Source organism: Ruditapes philippinarum, unplaced genomic scaffold (genome assembly GCF_026571515.1).
Source record: "Ruditapes philippinarum isolate M1 unplaced genomic scaffold, ASM2657151v2 ctg4583_1_1_1_1, whole genome shotgun sequence".
Lineage (NCBI taxonomy): Eukaryota > Metazoa > Mollusca > Bivalvia > Venerida > Veneridae > Ruditapes > Ruditapes philippinarum.
In genome coordinates, this window is record NW_026857247.1 from 34,407 (window position 1) to 55,077 (window position 20,671).

The following is a 20,671-nucleotide window of genomic DNA, read 5'->3' on the forward strand; positions in this document are numbered from 1 at the left end:
TTTGAACTGACTCAGGTTGGGCAGGGTGGCAATGTTACTAGGAAGTTTATTCCATAGTATAATGCTATGAGGGAAGAAAGAGTACTTATGGTAGTCAGAGGATACCTGTATTTGGCGTAGGGATAAGGGATGCATATGTCTGGTTAATCTATGTGGGGTTTGAACATAAGTTGGGAGATTAATTGCAACTAGGTTATGGTATATCTTATAAAACATTATCAGTCTACAGTCCAATCTGCGATGTTCAAGGGATCGCCAGCCCAGTTCTTCCTCCATGGCTGTGACACTAGAGTGAGGGGAGTAATCCTTTTAACTCATCTTATTGCGCGTCTCTGGATCATCTCAACTTTGTCAATACACTGTAGATGTGTAAATAAGGTTTTTATTACAATACTTCGTTTATCTCATTTGAATGTCATTTAATGTTAAGATAAGATAAGTTTAATTTTACAACAGTACAACATAAGCTCTAAGAGCTCGAGCCTTTACCTCTAAAAGAAAAGTAAATAGAGGCCTTCAACCTGAAGGGGGCGGCAGGTCACATGATCAAAACAAAATGTCGGCCGACCTATCATTCGGTGAGTGCAATTGTCACACGTATATTTTAAGTGTTTTCCAGCATGAATAAGAATTTTGATTAATGACAATGCTTTATTATCTTTATATCTGTTTTATCCCTTCTTTAAAACATCTCTTTTTGATATTTTAGGGTCGGTGCCTCCATTTTATAGAGAAGTTTACGATATAGTCTGTCCAAATCAAGAACATGTTGATCAAGATATGTTTGTGCAGATACTGGTACAGTCCAGTTTACCAAGAACTACAGTTATGCAGGTAAATTATGAATATTATTAAATAATTTTGCATGCAATTGCATTTGAAAATAGATAATCACCGCTAGTTCTCTAGTAGTTGCTAGTCAGTAAAAGTGAAAGACTGACACACCCACAGACGGAAAAGAGTCAACTCGGCCCTATACCAACTCGGCACGGGTCAACTCGGCACGGGTCAACTCGGCCCACTTCACAAAAATATGTATAACGTATTAACTTTGCTATGCATGTTGTTAAGGTAAATGAATAATAAGAAATATCTTATTATTATATAATTATACATTGTACTTCTTCTGAAATAAAGTATATTTAGAAAAAAAAAGTTATTTATCTGTCTTGCAGATTCGATAAAATTTATATAGATCTAGATTCTAATAAAATGTGTTTGTAAAGTAATATTTAAAAAAAAAATGAAACAAAAACGTGTTTACTTAATATCATAAGCTTCTAATTAAATCTTCCGTATAAGCGCATTGATTGTTGCCGAAATTCATTTACACGTGTCATACGTTTTTTTTTCTTCTATCAAATAGAAAGACCTTGTCTGTGCATTATCTAGTTAAAGTAATAAAGAACAGAACAGAAGTTAAATATGTAGAAATACAGTGAGATACGCAATCGTTTATCTTTACTCGCAATTCTACTGATAAGAAAAGCTTGTCTGCTGCTAGTTCGAAACTGTCAATCCGTGTATTATAAATAATTACAATAATTACAATAAATAGTGTTAACACAAACCTAAATATTAATAATTGAAAAGTGGGCCGAGTTGACCCGTGCCGAGTTGGAATAGGGCCGAGCTGACTCGGGGGCCGAGTACGTTTTAGGGCCGAGCTGACCCGGATTCCCCACAGACTTGTGAAGTAAAAGTTTGACAGGTCTGATTAATTGTCTCTTATAGTCAGACCATCAGTTCAGTAAAAACTCTTTATTTGTTGAGCATTTCATCTGTAACTGAAAAATCAGGACATGCAATGTCCATTTGTCTGTTTAAAAATATTGCTGTTTCCGAGAACAATGCAGTCACCTGAAGGTGTGCTAGTAAGCAAACATACAATATGTATGACAATAGTTCAATCTTTACATGACAGATTAAGCTGAATGTTGTTGACTTTTATCTTTGACCAGCATGCCCATTCACGCAATACAGTGCGTAATTCACACACAAAATTCTATGTGCACACATAAAAGTTGTAAGCAAGGGGTACATGCACGCAAAGTAAAATCATCAGAATGAATGTTTGGGATAGCCTTATATGCATATCAATTAAATGTCATTGCCATCTACCTATTGTTAGGAACAGTCTAAACTCGGTCTCAATTGCATGTCTGCTTTCAAAAAGTCATCTCAGTCTGATTTGTAAATATTTTAGCCACGTCTAGACGTCACATGTACTGTCTTAAGAAAAAAAGTTTTGGATATTTACAACTGCCAAAAAGTATTTTTAGTTCACAAATGATAAACAAAAAGTTAGTCACTTGATTTTTTGAACAATTAACTTCAATTGTGAGCTTTACAAATGTCATATGAAATTAAAATATAAACAATTGACCTTTTGAAATAAGTGTACATAATTTTGGTTATACAAAATTTTGGTTATTGGTAATAAGCGTATGGACTAAACAAAAGATCAGTGATTGTAATGGCTGATATATATATTGGTACCTTAAATCATGAGAGTGCGTGTCTGTGTTAGTTGGTAGTAATACTAAGTGAAACAGCTGTTCATTAATATCGTGTTGACTAAAATGTTCTTACAAACAAAAAAAAACACATTTAAACTTCTGTGTACCCCCAGATTTTGAAATGTACCCCTGATTTTCAAATGACAGTGGGTACATGTACCCCAACGTTTGAAACTGTTTGACTCAAACTTTGAGTTAAAATGAATTAATAGAAGTAACTATTTTTATTATTAGCAAGTACTGTGGTACCCAAGATCACTACCCTAAACATGTGTACTCTAGATTGATGTCTCCTGCTACATGATTAAAATTGTTTTAGATGACATAAAATATTACAAGATTTTTCTTCTTGTCTAAACTACAAATGTAGTTATTAGAATTTTCTTCTTAGAACGGTGACAACAACAATAAATATCAAGAAAGAGTGTGGACATTAAAACAGACTGTTAATTTAATCAATGACTGACAGAGACCAAAACATATCAAAGAGTTGAATAGGTTAATGAGAAACAAGTTACCAAAGGTAATGGTAAAAATATTACCAAAAGAAAGTTGAAAAGCCATAGTCATTAATTAAATATTTTTATCTTATTAAAAATAGTCTAACATAGTATACAATTGTAACCCTTGTTATGGACACATTGAGCAAGAATTTAAACATCTGTTTGTCTATGCATGATGAAAATTAAATTTAAGGTTTGTTGATTTAAAAGTCAAATTTTAATCCTGTGGGATGATATAAGGATTTGTCCCCTGACTATTTGCCCTATAATGACTTGACCCTGACTTCAGTGACAGTTTGTTCCTGCATAAAAAGATGGTTGGACCCTTTTTGAATTTAAAAGAACTCATATTTCAGCTTAAACATGATATTTATTATAGATAAATAATCATTTTTATTCTGATTTCTTGAACAGTATTGGTTTCATATAAACTATAGGAATCCTTGAGTTGAGAGGCTGACTTCTTTACCATTATATTACTGCCACCTCCACCCTCTTCTCATGTATGAAACATAATCTTAAATCTTTATTATTGGCAATAGTGACTGAAATTTTGTGTGATTAATTGAGCAGTTTGAAATTTAAAGAAAAATACCTCCTATAGTAAGATGATTGCTGGTTAAATACTGTTGGTAGTTGGGGAGAACGCTAAAATTCTTCTGGAACCGACATTTCAAAAACTGTATTAATCATTTCAAAAACAATGAAATATTCATATTTGAATTCATTGATTTCAATTCTGTATATTAAAACATAAAATTAAAGTTGTTCTGATAATACAAGACATAGTGTGATGAAACAGCAATGCATACATGTAATTATTACAAGTATAATAGTGGTTTAAAAGTACATATGTACTCTTTAAAATTTATACAAGATATGTTTAATATCTAAAGAAGCATTTGTTGTAAAACACTAAATTATCACATTCTTTACATGGTTGTTCTGCACATATAAAATGACCTGATACAGTGGTTACTGGCACTCATTATCATAAAGTACTTGAAAGTGGGACAGAGTGTTAATTACTTACACCTTAACATTATAACAATACAATGTGTTTATTGAAAATAGTGTTGGTTCAATTTGAAGTTTGTATAAATTTATGAAAATGAATGCTAAATATTATAAGCTATCTTATAATACAACTATGTACACTCAGTATATTAATTATTTAATTATGCTCTAATCAGTTAAACTCCAGTCATCAAGCTAATTGTTATGTGACATGTTATGTTGGAATTTAACACAACTTATCATTAGTTAAAGTGACAAATTATGCCCTTTCAAGGGTATAAAGTGAAGGAACAGGTGAAATTTAAGTTTACATTTTGCCACAATTCCTTTCAATTTGATAATTAGTTTTGCATGAACGCTGAATAATTCACATTACCCAATGAAATTTCTATAAATTTCCATCAGAATTAACTTGTACATTCCAATTTTGTAAAAAGACTGTCTTTTTATATTTTATGAAAATTTATATTTTTCATTATATTTATATTAAACATTTTCCAGTATCAACTGGTCAATTGCTATTATAACAGTCAATCTTTTGAAATATATAGTCAATAAAGGTCAGCTTGACATTAAAAAATGATCGTTATGTCATTGTAATTAAGAGATAGCATTTTATTGAAATTTTAATGGATTTTATCTACTTTCCTTTAGCTGTAAATTTCAGATAAGAGAAGCGTTTAAGTGATATTGAGGAAGATATACTTGTAATGGTAAAATTCAGGCATTACCATTTTACTGCAAAATGTTTTAAAATTTTGGACGAAAGATTTAGAAAAGGTTTAGACTAAGGAAATAAAAAGTATGAAGAATTTTGACTGTTTTGAGTGTTAACAATGTTATGGTAAAGTAATCTCCCATAATTGAAAAGAAGGTTAGAATATTACAATCTAGAGATAAAAAGTTACGTGTACATGATTCAACAGACTTTGCATTGATAAGAAGATGATAAAAGAATATCCTTATCAAGCATAATTTACATGTACAGTACAGCTGTTGTAAAGCGACCCTTTGTAGAGTAGAATTCTTCCCAAAATAAAACTTAAAAATAAAAAATAATCTCTCTAAATCAGTGTCTTTCAGTAGCAACCAAAATCTCGGTCTTCAAGATATTGTTCTGTAGAAGTTGTACTGTATTTTAACTTCCATGTGGAAGAACATTTTCTTGACTAGCAGTAACTAAATAAGATGTCTTTTAAGGCTTTAAATTCACCATTGTCTTTGTTGAGTCATTCTGTAACCTATACACATGTTTCATATCAAATAAGGTTTATATAAACTGATAATTTCTATTTAGTTATTTCTTAGATATATTTTAGGTACAGATAATTTGTAGGTGCTTTTTCACATAGCAATTATTACCGACCCTGGCCACAATTTTAAGGTCATTCCCAATATATTATACCCTTAAGATAATTTTCTTGGATAATTCTATCATTTTCATGAAAACTGAAAAAAATCTAAAATGTATTGGTATTGTTACGAGCCTGAGTACTCTAGTCTGGGCCACTTGGTAGCGCTGTGAGGTATCTTGCTTTGCTTGCTGTTCAGATGTAGGATGTGGGGGCTACTTGGCTAGCTAACAGACGGCGATGACGTTTAAAAATATATATGCACGTTTGCTAGCTTGCCAGTGCGCAGCTGTAATGCCTTCCCGGTCTACAGCATTCTCAGGATAAAAAGGGGGGGAGGGGTGTGACTTCCACAAACTAAAGATTGAAATATTAATTATGACTGGACAAAAAAATAAGATGCTCTGACAATTTTAAAATTTATTTTAAAGATGCCTTAACAATATTGAAGCAATTATTCTGAAGAAGATCATAAAGAAATAACACATTCAGTTATGGCAACTCGTTAACAATAAATAAGAAAAAAAACCCGAAGTTAAAAGAAATACACGTTTTCAAAATTCCGCACGGGGGCTATGTGTGACCAACAAATATCTATTAAGCAGAAACTTATAATATAGAATCTACAACAGGCTTAAGTATTTAAATCTATAACATTTTTAGAAAATTCTGAACTGAAGTAATTTAAAAAAAATATATCTATCTTAGTATTATATCAAGTGCCTACAAAACTCAAAACTAATCTTTAAAATTAATAAATGAGCACCATATGCATTAAAAAACAAGCTATCTACCTTTACATGAGTTTCCGAAGTAATAAGATTCCAGATTTTAATTAAAATTCAAAGATACTGAAGAATATGGCGCTCTTAAAAGTTGAAAATGTGGAAGTGCCCCAAAATGGCCGACCACGCCTATATATAGCCCCTACAATTTCCAACAGTCCAACATCCCAACGAACGCTGTTGGACGTTCCAACATTGTTGGAAGAGGCACCAAAGGGTCTCCAACAATGTCAGGCTTCCAACTGTGTAACGTTGCAACAAATGCATACAAAATCTTATACATGTAAATACACAGAAATGAATAATAATTAAATGGACAATTTATCATAAAGTTGCTAACAAGAATGTCTATAATTACCTTTAAATGAATTTATCAATTCAAATTTGGTGGGTGAATAACTTTTGAGCTAAAAATAGCGCTCACGAACAAATAACGTCAGATGAGAAAAAACGAGACCGGAACAATATGGCCGCTGTAAATACAATACTGACTAGGGTAAAAAATATCTACTGAAAATATGCAGCAGAACAATAAGTATTAACTATTTTAAATCTTCAGACAGATAAAAGGTAACCAACTACTTGATATGCAATACCTTATTTATCTTTTGATTATACATGAATAATATGAAACCTCAGAAAAAATACAACGTAATGGAAAAAACAGTGGGTGGGGTACGGGTACTACAGTATAATGGTATTATAATGATATTTTCCTTCATATGTATCAAAGAAGTTGACAATTCACGGCAAAATGATAGTCAGCCATTTAAATTGATGTTTTCATATTGAATTGTCAATTACATGAATAATATATAGAATATTGTCCCTCAAAATGACTCTGGATTTTTGCAAGGGAAAGACATTGTAAAAATCAGTGACTATTTATTGTCACACTTTAAAAAAACCCACTTACAATCTGAATGGCTATCATAAATGGACATGACCATCTTTTAATCTGGACAAAACCATCTTTTTTAGGGAAAATTTCAAAATATATACTGACTGAATATTTACACTCCTGATTATAAAGAGATAAAATTTCAGAGTGCATATACCATATATGTATGTTTACCACAGATAAGGATTTAGTTTTGTTCATAAATATATTAATAATAAGTATTGTTACATTAGATTAACTGAAATAACAGAACATTATAGGAAATCACTATAACTAATAAGGTTTTTACAGGAAGGTGACACTTGACATAGAAATAATTAAGGTCTAATTTATTTTTAGCGCACTGGAAATTTGTATCATAATGTTTAAATGTTTGCAGTAACATTACCACACTGAATATCTTAAATGGACTTGTCCATCTGTCAATCTGGACTAAACCCATTTATCATTTGAGGGAAATTTAAAAATAGGGTATATATTGACTGTTAGAATAGCAAGCAGTGTGGGCCATGATCTCTCAGCACATTGGTGACCACTGATCATATTGGTTGCACTGGTAGAATTTCTGTTGCAGCTGTCAGGCTAAGGGTTAGTGACCCATTAGATCAATGCATTAAAAATGTACTTAAATGTTGCTTTTTAAATGTATGTCTCTTTGTCTGTCTGTCTGTCTGTGTTTCAAGCTCTCTGTTTGTCTGTCTGTCTGTTATAAAACTTGTCCAGACTACTCCTAAAAAATTACTGGTGCAGTTTTATCCAAACTTAGCAGGAATGATCAGTACTAAGTTAAATTTACATATCATTAGCATTTCCGCTGCAACATGCTGCAACTTTAAGTAGTAGCCGCAACATATCATAAGGGAACTCACAGTATATGAACTTTCCAAGCACCCCTCCATGCATTTGCTGAATTGTCATCAGGCAACACATGTGATCTCTGATTAATCATATTATATTGAAAAAACACAGGTGGTTGTTATTGACATTTCTTATATTTTAATTTCTTTATATGAGCCTGTTCGTGACAACATTCATAACATACAAACTTTTGTTTTCCCAGTTTGAATATTGAAGCACTATTAACAGAAAGTGAGTCATCCTGGATCTCTCTCACTATATACATGTGTATGTTATATAAAGTAACTTGTCAAAAGGCTTGTACATTGGTTATTGAATGTCATTATGTTCATTATTTTTATGATTGATATTTTTCTTAAAATTTTTGTTCAAAGATTTATTTAAAAAGCTGCATGCCTCCAGATGAGACAAATTACATGTATTTCAAGAAATTCAAACTTGAGAAAAATGCAGTAAGATTTTAAAAAAAAGTAAAAAGATTTAAATTTAAGTGATAATTTACATGTAAAATGTGATTAATGGCTGATTTCGCAATATTTTATTATCACCATATTTCTACTGAGTTACTGCATGGGCTATTTTGGCTCTTTTTGGTAATTAACTGAGGTTTAATTTTTCAATACAATTCCAAAATTTTCATTAAAAAAGGCCATCCTTAAAAAAATGTTTGTATGCAGTAACCTGACCCAGAATTTTCAAGGTGGGTTACAGGTAGATGGATTTTTTTTTTGTTATTGAACTGCACTCCCAACTAGACATGGAATTTCAAAATGCTCAACAATATATGCTTTGATAATCTGGTAACAATTGATGAATTAATAACTGAATGCTAATTTTATAAGAACAACATTGTATTTTTTCTACATGAACTTTTCATTTAGATTGGCAACGCCATTTTGGATTTAAGAAAGCTAAAAGGACTTTTACTTTAAAAGAACAAAAAGAAAGCACAAATCGTAATTTTCTGTGAAAATAAACAAAATTTCCCCAGACAATAAAAAAATGTTTGAGTCGGGGTAAATTTCATGAGTCGGTCGCGTTAACTGCAAACATATATTTTTTTAAGGCTGGTCTTAGCATAAATTCTGGGGACATAATGGTATTTAAAAATAAGAAGTCTGCATACTCAGGACTTTATACTAACAATGGGAATAAGCTGAGTATTGTCTTCGTTCAATTAATTAGAGCCGTCATTGATTCAAGGCAAGGCAATTATCAAAGATATACATGTTGTATCGATTTCATCCATAATGTTTCTATTAATGACAACTCTACAATTAATCCTTTGAAATAACATCTGAGCATGATAATTTAACATTTCGCCATTGTACATTGGTACATAAACAAGTGGAGGACAAATTTGAACTTCTGCTTATATAATGATTTTTGAATAAAAATTTTTTACAACCATTTTGTAAACTCTGTTATCAGTCATTTCATGGTCTTTCAAATAGAATGGTCTGGAGTCAGACCAATTTTACGAAAAAAGCTGTCTCAGTTGAGTCACGTGATTGGGTTATCTACAGACCGTGATCTGGCATAGTACATCGCCATTCAAAAATCAAATTATAAGATAATGTTTTGTTAAATTAATCAAAAAATTATTAAAAGCTTAACTCTGACTATATTGTAACATTATCAGATTTTACTTTAAAAGTAACAATTTTATAGATTTGTAGTGAAATTAAGAATCTTTTGTCCCGGTGTCAAGGTAAAAATCTATTGCTCATATTTGAAAATAGGTCTGAGTTTCATGAGCTTTTTTAAAATTTATACATTGTTCAATGACAAAATAGAAATTGATTTTACAGAGAAAAAATGTTATTGTATCGTATCATGTAAAAATATTATAATATTTCACGATGTTTCTTGCAAATATTTGATGTTTAAATTGGTGCATTTTCAAAATGGCGCCGTTTACCGGCAAATATTCTGTACAAGCAATCTATGTTTTTCAACAAATATGGCTTTAAAAACATTATTTTCTAAAATATTTATCCTTTTTTCACAAGTTTAAAGATTTTTAAATCACATCATGTTGTTAAAATTTTCATTTTTTGCTCTTATACTATACTGTATGTTAAAATGCCTGTTTCTTGAACACTTACATAATTTGTGTATAGCAAACTATACTGAGTTATACATACACATGTTTAATTGTAGAGAGAAGGGTTTATATAGTGTGTTTCCAGACCATTCTATTTGAAAAAACATGGTCAATTTCAAGGGTCAGAAAGAGACATAAACTTAAACATGAACACAATAATTGTATGTTTCAGATATGGGAAGCTGTTGACAGCAAGCAAGGATTTCTGACGAGAAATGGCCTATATAAAGCATTAGCATTGACCGCATTAGCACAACAAGGAAAAAACATCAATGATAAACTGCTGGAAACTTTCTCAGGACAAGGTATATTCTGTTATAATTATAATCACAGTAGAAAAGCAACCTATGATCACCTCACAATTAAGACCAACTCTATTAAAGGAACTCCACGGAAGGTTTTTGCATGACAGAACTTGGAATAAATTTTCAATATTAATTTTCCATTTGATGTGGGTCGGGACCAATAACTTATGTGCAAAAATTCAGATCATTTGCTCACTCTGTTTTTCCAGAATAATTATTATTATTTCGAAAAAATAACCCAATTCTGAAAAACATTGTAACCCTTTTCACTCAATTCAGTCTTAAATGGGCTCAAAAATAGAATTTTTAATTAAATTCTGTGTAAATTATTCTTCATTATCTTTAGCATATCTTTCTGTTTTTAATGCCTTAGCTGCTCTATGTAAGAAATTCAAATTTTATGCTTTTAGGCTTTTGAACCTCAATGAAGTTCCTTTAACACAGATTTTCAAAAGAACAGAAAGTGTTTTATGTAGTTGAGTGTCTTATTGACATTGCCCTTGTTGAAACAAAATTTAATCTGTTGTGATTAAAATGAAATATTTTTAATACTTATATTATTACTTATATTATTTTTCACTGGGCTATTCCCAAAAGTGCATGATTTTTCACTGGGCTATTCCCAAAAGTGCATGATTTACTAGAATTTCACCTTAATCATATCAAAATGTGATAATTGGAATAATCTTTTACGGAAAATTATTGTTTTGTTTTAACAGAATTGCCTAAACCGACGTTAGGTGATCTCTCTGATTTGCGGTCAGCAAGCGTTAGATTGCGACGAGAAAAATCTCCGAATGTTCTCGGATTCACATACAGTGAACTACTTGAACTTGACACGGTTAAAGTAGAACTCCTGCCAGAGAAGAAAGGCCTTATCTTAAAACATGTGGAATATGAAGTCACTAGTCAGGTAAACAAAAATGAATAGTTCTACCTGTGCTAAACAACCGCCCTTAAATAAAAAACTACATTAACAAAACCCATTTGTAACTCAGGCCCGCTCTTTTGTTTTGGTCTGATATTGTTTAAATATAACTTTTTATGAGCCCAGAAAAATACAATATTTCTAGTTTCACATCACAGTATTTACTGTATAACTATGTATCTATTGTTTGGTTATGTAATATCATGTAAAGAAATGTTTAGCAATTCAAATGAAGGAAAACAAGAGCCCTCCTGGAGATTATAATCTTCAAATAAATAGTTCCTTCCCTAAAATTGTGATATATCAATTAGCGAATTATATGAAACAGTGATGGGATAGGAAGAGAAAAACATGTTTTGTTAACAGTATGGCCATTTGAAGGAAACTAGCTGCCTGAGGGGGTCATCAAGTTTACTTTGTTTATGGCTCTTATTTAGTGATTAGTGCTTGCAGTTGGCTGGATTAAAAAATGAGAGTAAAACTAAAAAAATGTTGGTGCACCACACTAAATACCCTATTCTAGTAATTACCAGACAAGGTGCTTGAATGATTAAATTCTAAAATCTAACATTTTTACCCAATGAAATTAACTTTAAAACATCTAATTTATCTCTTCACACAGATTTACATACGATAATGAATGAAAAATGTAAGAATTGGTGAAAAAAGTGATAATTTTTTACTTTGTGATCTTGATCTTCTAGGAGCGCCTATATGTTCTGCTCCAGCACTGTAGTGAATGATATCCCCAAAAATATGAAGTAGGGAGTAAAAACAATATATATATAATGATAAAGTTGAGATTTCAGGTATCCGCGCAGTCTGATCAGGATCCATGCTGTTCGCTATCAGTTTCTCTACTTGTAATAGGGTTGGTAAGCGAACAGCATGGATCCTGATCAGAATGCGGGGATGTGCAGGCTGGTCTGGATCCATGCTGGTTGCAAACCCATTATGTTGGTTTTGTCGTGACACGGCTCAAATGTATTTAGACTTATACCCAGCGGTAAAACTGGACTTCGTTCAGTATGATTCGTAAAGTTTGGGTTTTTACCCAGGTATATATCTGTATTGTACAGAAGTTTGGTTAATAACCTAATAATAATGCACACGCTGTTATTTTGTTTTTGTTTCAGAGATATAAAGCAACAACTCTACGTAGATATAATGACTTTCTAGCATTTCACGAGCTGCTTTTAATGAGATTTCCTTATCGATCCATTCCAAGACTACCACCAAAGAAAATGATGGGAGGTTGGTATAATTTTATTGTAGCACTTTATTTTTGAAATTCATTGTAAACATTGAAAAATGAGTATTTATTGTGGTAAGTACTGTTTTTATTATCATAGTACCATAGTCTATTGATTTAAGGGTTTTAAGATGTCTCCTGTTAACATTTTCACCAAAATTGTATTGAAATTAATAATTTGGTTTTTGTTACAGCCTTTCCATGATAATGGCAAAAGGGGTTTGTATAGTGTTACCCTTGTAACTTGGCAAAATTGTGTAACATGATGAACTAGCTCCAAGGTCAAGGTCAGCAGTTAAAAAATCTTGTCCAGCCCATAAATCTTTCATGCATCAAGGGATTTTGATATAACAAATTAAAAGCATGATAAGATGGTGTGCATATCAAGACCTAGACCTGTAGCTTTAAGGTCAAGGTCACATCAGAGGTCTAAGGTCAGCAGTTAAACTATGTCATGCATCCGGTGGTTTTGGCAAAAGTATTTAGCAAAATGAGTCCTTGTTATCCTGGCAGTTTGATAATCAATGCTTTATATGCCCTAAAGTAGAATAAAATGAGAAAGTTGTGCTCTGTCACTCTAAAGTTAAGGCATTGTGTGTCACTCTAAAGTTAAGGCCTTGTGTGCCACTCTAAATTATGGCCTTATGTGTAACTCTGTAACTCCTACACTTATTGAAAGATTTTCTTTAAACTTGGCTCAAATGTTCACCTCAACAAGGGGATGTGCAGAACCCATGTTGCCCATGTGTCAGCTCAAGGTCAAGGTCAAAATTGAAGGTCAAATATCAAACAATCAAATATTACACAATATGTCGTGCCCGCTCTGTAAGTCCTTCACTAATTGAAAGATTTTCATCAAACTTGGCTCAAATGTTCACGTCAACAAGGAAATGTGAAGAACCCATGTTGCCCATGTGTCAGCTCAAGGTCAAGGTCACAATTTAAGGTCAAATATCAAACAATCAAATATTAGACAGTATGTCGTGTCGCTCTGTAAGTCCTACACTAATTGAAAGATTTTCTTTAATCTTGGCTCAAATGTTCACCTCAACAAGGGGATGTGCAGAACCCATGCCACCCTTTTGTCGGCTTAAGGTCAAGGTCACACTTGAAGGTAAAAAATTGACTTAGAAAATATTCTTAAATTTTTACATTTATATAAATATTTCTGAATCTAGAAAAGGTATTTGCTCGAAACATAAGATATATATATGAAAGGTCACAATTAAAATATGCTGGTCAAGTTTCGTAACTCTGTATTGCATTTTATCAAAGTTATGCCCCTTTTTTGAGTCTTCAAATTTACATACAATCAAATATTAGGCAATATGTTGTGTCCGCTCTATAAATCCTATACTCAAACAAAGAATTTTCTTCAAACTTTATTAAATGTTCATCTCAACAAGGTTATGTGCAGAATCCATGTCCATTTTGTGCCGACTACAGGTCAAGGTCACACTTGAAGGTCAAAAATTGACTTAGAAAATGTTCTTAAATTTTAACATGTACTTGAATATTTCTGAAACTAGCACAGGTATTTGCTTGAAACTTAAAAGATATATGAGGTGTCACAATTACAATATGCAGGTTAAGTTTCATAACTCTGTATTGCATTTTGACAAAGTTATGCCCCTTTTTAGCTCGACTATTCGATAAGAATAAGTAGAGCTATTGCAGTCACCCGAGCGTCGGCGTCGGCGTAACCACTTATGTTAAAGTTTTTGTAATAGTTCAAATATTTTCAAAGTCCATTGACATATGGCTTTGAAACTTTGCACACTTGTTCACCATCATGACCCCAACCTGTAGACAGGAGGAGGTAACTCTATCAAGCATTTTGACAGAATTATGCCCATTTTTTTACTTAGAATTTACGTTAAAGTTTTTGTAATAGTTCAAATATTTTCAAAGTCCATTGACATATGGCTTTGAAACTTTGCACACTTGTTCACCATCATGACTCCAACCTGTAGACAGGAGGAGGTAACTCTATCAAGCATTTTGACAGAATTATGCCCCTTTTTCGACTTTGAATTTATGTTAAAGTTTTTGTAATAGTTCAAATATTTTCAAGTCCATTGACATAGTGCTTTGAAACTTTGCACACTTGTTCACCATCATGACCCCAACCTGTAGACAGGAGGAGGTAAACTCTATCAAGCATTTTCACAGAATTATGCCCCTTTTTCGACTTAGAATTTACGTTAAAGTTTTTGTAATAGTTCAAATATTTTCAAAGTCCATTGACATATGGCTTTGAAACTTTGCACACTTGTTCACCATCATGACCCCAACCTGTAGACAGGAGGAGGTAACTCTATCAAGCATTTTGACAGAATTATGCCCCTTTTTCGACTTAGAATTTACGTTAAAGTTTTTGTAATAGTTCAAATATTTTCAAAGTCCATTGACATATGGCTTTGAAACTTTGCACACTTGTTCACCATCATGACCCCAACCTGTAGACAGGAGGAGGTAACTCTATCAAGCATTTTGACAGAATTATGCCCCTTTTTCGACTTAGAATTTACGTTAAAGTTTTTGTAATAGTTCAAATATTTTCAAAGTCCATTGACATATGGCTTTGAAACTTTGCACACTTGTTCAACATCATGACCCCAACCTGTAAACAGGAGGAGGTAACTGTTTCAGGCATTTTTTTTACTATCAAGCACTAAGAATAGTCGAGCGTTGCTGTCCTACCGACAGCTCTTGTTAAGTCTTTAGATTTACATACAATTAATACTAGACAATATGTTGTGTCCACTCTATAAATTCTTTACTAATGGAAGGATTTTCTTCAAACTTAACTCAAATGTTCACCCCAACTGGGCGTTGTGCAGAGCCCATCTTACCCTTGTGCCAGCTTAAGGTCAAGGACATACTTAAAGGTCAAAAATTGACTTACAAAAAGACTTAGTTTAGTATTGGGAAAATGAAAGGTTATTCGTAACTGTTTCGAACATGATTTGATAATAAATATTTATACTTTTACCTATACAATAAGTCTTTTTTTTCTCCATAGATAATTTCTTTTTATATATTTGTGCCACTTGAGTTATTCCCTTAACCACGTTTCTAAGTCGTCTTTTGTCAAGGACATTGGTGGGGGTATGAATCGCATTCAGCGATAGTTCTAGTTGCACAAAACAATGAAATACTAGCTTATTGCTGTCCTGTCATACATTTTTATTCATATCACTTGGTGACCTAACATATATAGCTGGGGCATATGTGTCTTTCAAACACATTCCTAGATGTAACTTCTTTCCCTCAAATTTCCACATTTTATAGCTGAAACAATTCTAAACATGGGGAGATCTTCGAGAAAACTGATTGTATTCACTTAAAACTTAATTTTATGCTTTTTGAATTACAACTCATTGTTATTTCAAAATGGATTGTTTGAATACATGTATTTAGACACAACTATTAGGACAAGGTTAAGAAAGCACTGACATATTTTATAATTCAGGTATGACCTTGACCTGTACTGGTATCAGAAAAACATAAGATATGTAAGTTTGATAAAATTCTGTTCAAAATAATGATGTTTTCTTTCAAATTCTTTCACAACAATGTTTTTCTCAGATGGTTTTGATATGATATAAGCTTGACTTGCCTGGTCTGCGATAGCTGGCACGTGCACTAAAACTACATTAATGTTATACAATTATGATTCAGAAATAAAAATAGAAATATCTGAGCTCATGTTTTATATATTAGCAAGCTTTATGTAAGAACAACATTCCCGTGCTCCTAAGATGACTAAAAACGTGTTGTTTTTTTTTGCTAATACAAGCAAAAGAAATACACACAAATTGACGTATTAATATTTTTATTGAACACAGTTTAGGTTATAAATTGGTGCTGAGACAGGAATATTGGTTTTGGATAACCACTGGTGTTAAAAACTTAAAGCAAAACCAGTGGTCCCTGACAAACTTAAAGCAACACCAGTGGTCCCTGACAAACTTAAAGCAACACCAGTGGTCCCTGACAAACTTAAAGCAACACCAGTGGTCCCTGACAAACTTAAAGCAACACCAGTGGTCACCTGCTGGAGCTAAGAGGTGCATTATAAGACTCAAGTAATTTGAACACAATTAGATAGGGGTGTCTAGGTTAGAAAAAATGCTATCTGTATAAACGGCGACCTGATAACCTTGTTAAACGTTTAAATGACTGTACAAATTAAATTCTTAGACTTTTATCACTAACTTTGCTTCTTTATGCATACATGTGACATCCCGGCGGGATTTTAAAAAATCCTGATATTTCGACACTGATCCCGATATTACAGCTTGAATTCCCGATATTTAGAAAAAAAAATCAACATAAAAAAATCATAAAAAAATATAATTATTTAATGATTTTGAGGGTAATATAGATTCTTTGAACCAAATGTGCCAAACACGCATTGAAATTCGACTCAATACAAAAATCCAGTTTTGAGCCTCAAAATCCAGCTGAAAATCCAGATTTGGCCTATTTCATTTGTCACATGTATGTTTATGACAAAATATGACATTTTGTTCTGATTTTGTTATCTTCAAAATGGTTATAATACATATCTAATATATACATGAACTTACTATTTTCTGTCAGTAATGTACCATACTCGATCAGATCAAAAAATATACATTGTTCAGTAAAACTAATATACAAACAAATTGTCTTCCTTGTAATAAAACACTAAGGGAAATATTTAAAATTAATTTTAAACTTTTTAGCTTCTTAGTCAAAAACTATTCTCAGTTATTGGTTATTGAATTTGTATAAGCAGTTTTCAGCTAAAAACCTATCATACACGGCCATTAACCAAATAAACATGACAACACTACAATTAGTCACCTCTTACAATCATGGAGGGATAAATGGTTGCTGCAATTCTGGTGCATCAACTCTTATAAAAGGTAACAGGCCTCCGCTAACAAGGGTTACAACTGACTTAAGATGTGCTAAAGAAAAAAGAGAACTGATTTCTATTATAAGAAAGCACATTTGAGCCGCGTCACGACAAAACCAACATAATGGGTTTGCGACCATCATGGATCCATACCAGCCTGCGCATCCGTGCAGTCTGATCAAGATCCATGCTGTTTGCTAACAGTTTCTTTACTTGTAATAGAGTTGGTAAGCGAACAGCATGGATCCTGATCAGACTGCATGGATGCGTAGGCTGGTCTGGATCCATGCTGGTCGCAAACCCATTACTTTGGTTTGTCATGGCGCTGCTCATTTCACAAAACCCCCCAGCATACCTGATGCTAAGAGTTTACTTAAACAAGTGTTTTTTTGACCGTCACATTAGAAGGTACAGTTTTTTCAGTCTGAATTGTTTAAACTGCTTTTGTGTGGTAGTTAGGACAGTTAATAAATATATTGAAGCAATGTAAATTGTTAGACAAACAAGAATTTATGTAACGGTTTACTGAGTGCATATTTAATTTTGTTTTTAATTTTGTTTTGTTGAAAATTGTTGATTGACTTATACAAACTGGTAGCACATTAGTAGTACCTTTTGAACTCTGTAAGTTGTACCTTTTGAACTCTGTCTATAGTTTAGTCTTAGACTGCTTGTTTGTTCATAATCTTTATGTACTGTAATCTACTGTCAAACCAACTATTGATAGAATAACATCAAAATGTATCCTTTTTTTATTGTATTTATTTACCCTTAAACTGCTAGAACCAAAAATGATTAACTTATGCCATCAGTATTGAGCCAGGCCAGCCTGTGTTAATAAATGTATAATTTTGATATTTCAGCAAACAGAGAGTTTATTGAACAGAGGAGGAAGTCATTACGACGGTACTTAAATCTGATTGCACGTCATCCCCAGATGCACGATGACAAACTAGTCCAATTCTTTCTGTCTTTCAGCGGTTCTGTAAGTTGTTATATTTCAAATTACTTTCTGTAATTTTATGATATAATTTGCCCTCTTGATAAAAGAAATATCAGTTGTTTATTTTAATAGGTTTTAATATTACAATTTCACGGAAAAAGATGTGATCTTGTAAGCTTAGTTCAGTTGGGAGAGTATGAGATTTTGTAAATAAAGGGGTCTTTAGTGTTATCCTGCTGTAGGCAAAATTTCTCCACCACAAACTGATTCTTGGCATTGAGTCTATAATGGTCTCTTATTTATAAATCATGTAGGTTTTGTGGTCAGTCATTTGTGGAGATATTGATTAATTCTGGTTTGAAAGGCAGATGGATGTAACCATAACTGTGTTAAATTGAAGAAACAAAAAAAATAAAATGAAACAGCTAGTATAACTTGATATTTTCTAAGAATTAACAGGAAATGTAAGAAGAACTCTTCCCCATACTGTTTTCATCTTTGAGAACTAGGAGTCTTCCCATATATTGATTGTCTTGTTTTGTAGTAGGGATGGGTGAGTCTTCCCATATACATGTATTGATTGTCTTGTTTTGTAGTAGGGAAGGGCCTTACAAAAACTGTATTCTTGGAAACTTAAATTAAAGGTGATACAATATTTCCTGTTTTTTCATAAGGATGGTGTTTTCGTGCAGCCGAACTTTCATGCAATCATAGCTACATTGAATTTTGAAAATATTAAGTCACTCGCCACACAGTGGTAAAGAGCATGTTTATTACTTATATCACAATTACGTTTCTGTATTTGTTCTCTCTGTACCCAAAGAACAAGACAAAGCTTATGTATTGACAAAATTTTTAACTACAACCAATTGTGGAAATGTACACTGCAAAAAGCGCTAAGTTAAAAAGGGTAAACAAATTTCTAGGAACACAGTAATATGACAACTACGTCTTTCCTGATGAAAAGTTGTAAATGTGACATTTAATAAAAAGCAATGATCGTTATGTGATATTTAAACTCATCTTTTTGTAGATTGAAAATCATACCTCACAAGTTGCCCACAGCATTTGATATAGCACTTTATGTACTCAGTATATTATGAATAAGTAAATGCAAAAAATAATACGTGTGTATAAATTATACAAAAGCATCCACTCCATTGACTCAGAAGTTAGAGATTTCAGTGATTACTGCCACTAAATCTTTTCATTTCGTTTAAGTCTTGGGCAAGGCACATGTTTTTACATGACTTTTTGATAAGCAACAATTCATAAAATCTATTCTTTTTTTTTTTAATATATGTTTTATATATAAAAGGAACTAAGGAACGCTTACCTGTTAGTATATGACTGAATATTTGTTAAATACATGCAGTTATAATTTATTTTATTTGTTTATTTTCTCAGGATGTGCAGCATAAAATACGAGAAGCATTTAGAGGAATACCTGATGAATTTATGACCAGTAATTTAGCAAGCCGAGCAAAGGTAATATCTTCAGTATAAATAGTAACCAATGTATATTTAAACAGCCCTGATTTTATCACTAAATGCCTGAATGATATAATGATGCGCATCCAAACAACAAACAGTGCTTTTATCAAGCAACAGTAGTCTCATAATGATTATCAAAACATTACTGTCAAATGACACCGGACTGGCATCTGAAAAGCATAACACACGCAATGGTTTCTTTATATGAATTACAGATAACTAATTAGACATATACTTAATTAGACATATACTTATATGCAAAAAGTGTGCTTATACACCTTTTTTCATGCATTTACATCTGCAGAAGCCCTCAGACTGCCCTCAGACTTATTAAATCACATGCTGTTGGGCTTGGGCTTTAAACTTTGTCCTCTTGCATCTGTAGATGTCAATGCACAAAAAAGCTGCATTAACCCTCTTGTATAAATACTCAGTAAACAAATAACCAATATGTGCAATAACTGCCTAGGCCCCACTTGGATTGTTGAACTGATGTATCATGTACAAAATAATTTATGCAATTTTGTACAAATGGTGTCATTTTAATATCAAGGGTTATTGTAATTCTTTCTTTTTTTAACTCTAAACTTGCTTAAAAACATTTATTGAATTTGTAACAAGATTTCAATATAATAATACAACAATGAGATACATTAGTATAGAGCTTGTTTAATACTGCACAGATATGATATGATGACTGTTTCTGAACTAAGGGCTTTTTATTAGTGAGTTACATGTTAGAAGTGTTAAAACTTAAAACAAAACAATGCTCTTTGCGCTTTATTTGATCAAATTTGT

General features: G+C 32.2%; 1 protein-coding gene across 1 annotated transcript in view; it reads left to right on the plus strand.

The window, feature by feature from the left end:
• The first annotated feature begins 526 nt into the window (after positions 1-526).
• Positions 527-20,671, plus strand: part of LOC132749174 (sorting nexin-8-like) — a 34,124-nt gene continuing 13,979 nt past the window's right edge. The window contains exons 1-7 of the mRNA XM_060738882.1: positions 527-578; positions 710-834; positions 10,215-10,347; positions 11,067-11,260; positions 12,412-12,529; positions 18,300-18,421; positions 19,787-19,867. Coding sequence (XP_060594865.1) covers positions 557-578; positions 710-834; positions 10,215-10,347; positions 11,067-11,260; positions 12,412-12,529; positions 18,300-18,421; positions 19,787-19,867 — 795 coding nt within the window. The 5' untranslated portion in view covers positions 527-556. The remainder of the gene's footprint in view (positions 579-709; positions 835-10,214; positions 10,348-11,066; positions 11,261-12,411; positions 12,530-18,299; positions 18,422-19,786; positions 19,868-20,671) is intronic.